The following is a 2,958-nucleotide window of genomic DNA, read 5'->3' as shown; positions in this document are numbered from 1 at the left end:
TCGGTCAACGTCCAAATCAAAGTTATCTTCCATTGGGTTGCAAAGCCAGATTTCGTTTGAATGCTGACACAACAAATGGATGTCTTCGAATTTCATCATTCCACAAAGAGCACAATCATGACAATACTGAAGAAGACTACTTACGTGTCATAAACAAAAGAAGACGAAACGTAACTGGTGAGTTCATGGATTTCCCAACTGAATCTGTCTTTCATTTGTCATTAAAATTATACCATTATCAATTGTAGAAATTACAGGTCGTTCTGCACTGAAGATTCTGAAAGAAGAAAAGACGGGAGAGACAGGCAAGTTGTATCGATTTTTTTCAGCATATTCTGTTAAATGTCAACAAATGATACGGTAACATCACTGTGCCTTTTCAGGCGAAACAACATTGGGATATAAATATACTGGAGAAACAGCACCAGATGTAAATGAACATGCAAATACTCCGGAAGTTACGGGGAACAATTCTGCCCCTTTCATTTTAACCTCAGAAAATCATCCCGCTCTTGCTAATCCATCCCAAGAAAACTCCACTCCGGTTGCTTCATCCCCAGGAAATTCCGCTCTCCATATTTTATCGCAGGAAAACTCAGCATTTGTGCCGGTTACTCGTCCCGCAGAAGTAAGCACACAGGTTTATACTTGAAAAAAGTCCACGAAAGATGAAAAGACATTAGAAAAGATGACATTTTCAGATGACAGAACAGGATGACGGAATACAGCAAATGTCACAGCAGAATTTACCTCCGATAGGTTCTGTTCTGAGGCAAATATTCGCAGCTCAATTATTGGATCGATTTCAGCGCATAGAATATCTGATTATGAACGGTTCGTCTTCCGTCCTGTAGACGTATATTTCCCGTGATGTCTTTTTGATGCCATTTGAGCTGTTTTTGGTTTCTGAATTAACTGAAGACATTAGTTTCTGTTGACGGGCAATCGTAAAAATATCCAAGATTAGGTTGTATTTCTGCATCATTTATCATTAAGGAGTCTCATATCTAAACTTTCATTATATGCGGAATTCTTTTTTTTTTCCTGACCACTTTAATTAGAGTCCAATTTAGCTTATATCATTAACTGTGGACGATGCCTGCCACAGGAAGTATACTTACCGTTCATCTTTGGAGTATATGGCGCTGATTATTGTCTATCGGAATGGTCGGATGTGCAACTAAGAGATGTTATGATCGTACTTCTACAACCGCCAGAGATACTGCTTCAAGGCAAATTACCAACCGATATTTCAATAAATGAAGTAAAACGGGTTCGACCACCATGTATTCAGCGTGCGATCGCAGCTATTAGAGAGGAAAAACTGAAGGTAAGAATAATAATTGATACTAAATCCTGATTGTGTGATGCGTGATCGTGTCAGTGAACAGATCTGAGTATTGTTACCGTATTATCCTTTTCCTTCATCGTTCCATTCATCAGCATGCAACCTTTTGCAGAGATGCGACAAGATTGTTGCGCCATTTGTCCAGCATATTTTTAATGCCATCTCTCGACATGACTTCTCAGTGGCTGTTCGAGAATTCAAAAAGTTTGCTGATGATGTAAGAAATATGAGTGTCAAAAATATCAAATCGTGACAGGAAAACACTGCAATGCTGAATTATAATAAATATTGATTGGATATGGGCTTTGTATTGATTGCATTTTTGTATTTTATTTTACTTTTTTGTATTTTTTTTGCATCTTTTTTACCATTTTCTTTTACTTTGTATTGCTTGCACTTCTGCGAGAATGGCGAAATGGTCTTAAGCCTTTCTAGAAGCTAGAAGTCATGTTTTCTGTTCCTAGTCGCGCTTACACAACGATTCTGCATTAGTCTTTCTTATTTGAAAATCTTTTATCTGTCACATTTCATGCAATTATGACTTTATTTCTAACTAATTTATTGTTGAGCACGCTTAGTAATGATCAAAATCACGTGATTACCATAATTTAGTTGTATCTTGTTTTTCTTCCCATTCGATCATTACCTGTCGATTTGCTTGCTTCATTCCTTTGAATAATTTTGGGCATCCCAATGAGATAAACAGTGTTACTGTTTTTGATTACTATTAATTATACATTCGTAAATATTATATGAAATTGAAATTCGACCAATTCACTGCTATTTGCAGCATCGAAGTAGTGTGATGATTAAAATTAAAGGAATATTTGCTGCTCTGCAATTGTAAAGCGGAAGGAATGGAAGAAATGTTGGTTGAAGCATTATAATCGTTGACCACTGTCCATTACCATATGTCCAGCAGTAACCTGACTCCTGGCGATGACATGGCCAAATTTGCTTTGGAATGAATGATTAAAAGAATGTATCACGTTTGATCCCACGTCTACAATAACATTTCTCAGCAGCTGCATGGAACACATTGTTTGTTATGACCTATTCCATACTTACGCAGGAAGCATTGGAAGAGAATAATGTGCAAAAGTTGGCTGGGAATTGGTCAGGACGAACTTGTCCGAAAGTTGGTGCCTTTTAAACTTTTTCGGAGTGTATTTTCCAGAATTTTCCGTGGAAGATATTTTTTGGAATTTCCCATGGTAGATATATGTTTGGAGTTTTCCATAAAAGATATTTTCTGGAGTTTTTCATCGGAGATATTTTTTGAAATTTTCCATGGGAGATATTTTCTAGAATTTTCCGTAGTAAATATTTTCTGGGATTTTAAATAACAGAGATTATCTGGGATTTTTTTTTGCGGTATCATGTAGAATAAGAAGAAAAAGAAGCATTAAACGAATATCTCCATCATTAATACTCCTATTTTAGTAATACTATCGTTTGTTTTTCATAAATGTATCTTTTGAGAAGTAAAATTGAATCTGTATTTCTGTTTTTCGATTTCAAAAAGAATCAGGGAAAAGATTCTCAAGGATTACTAAGAAATTCAGAATATTAATGATTGTGCTTTGTAATTGAAGTTTCGGAACGTATAT

At 35.8% G+C, this 2,958-nt stretch overlaps 1 protein-coding gene across 1 annotated transcript; it reads left to right on the top strand.

Annotated features, from left to right (window-relative positions):
* Positions 1-383: 383 nt before the first annotated feature.
* Positions 384-1,601, top strand: LOAG_14026 (hypothetical protein; the record flags this gene model as incomplete). The annotated part of the gene is made up of 4 exons (XM_003149528.1): positions 384-628; positions 702-834; positions 1,074-1,330; positions 1,461-1,601. Coding segments are annotated over 4 exons (776 nt in total), but the record flags the coding sequence as incomplete, so codon positions are not given.
* Between the last annotated feature and the right edge of the window lie 1,357 nt (positions 1,602-2,958).

Source organism: Loa loa (assembly GCF_000183805.2).
Source record: "Loa loa unplaced genomic scaffold supercont3.1122, whole genome shotgun sequence".
NCBI lineage: Eukaryota > Metazoa > Nematoda > Chromadorea > Rhabditida > Onchocercidae > Loa > Loa loa.
The sequence above is the reverse complement of the archived record's forward strand: the minus strand, read 5'-3'. Positions and strand labels throughout refer to the sequence as shown.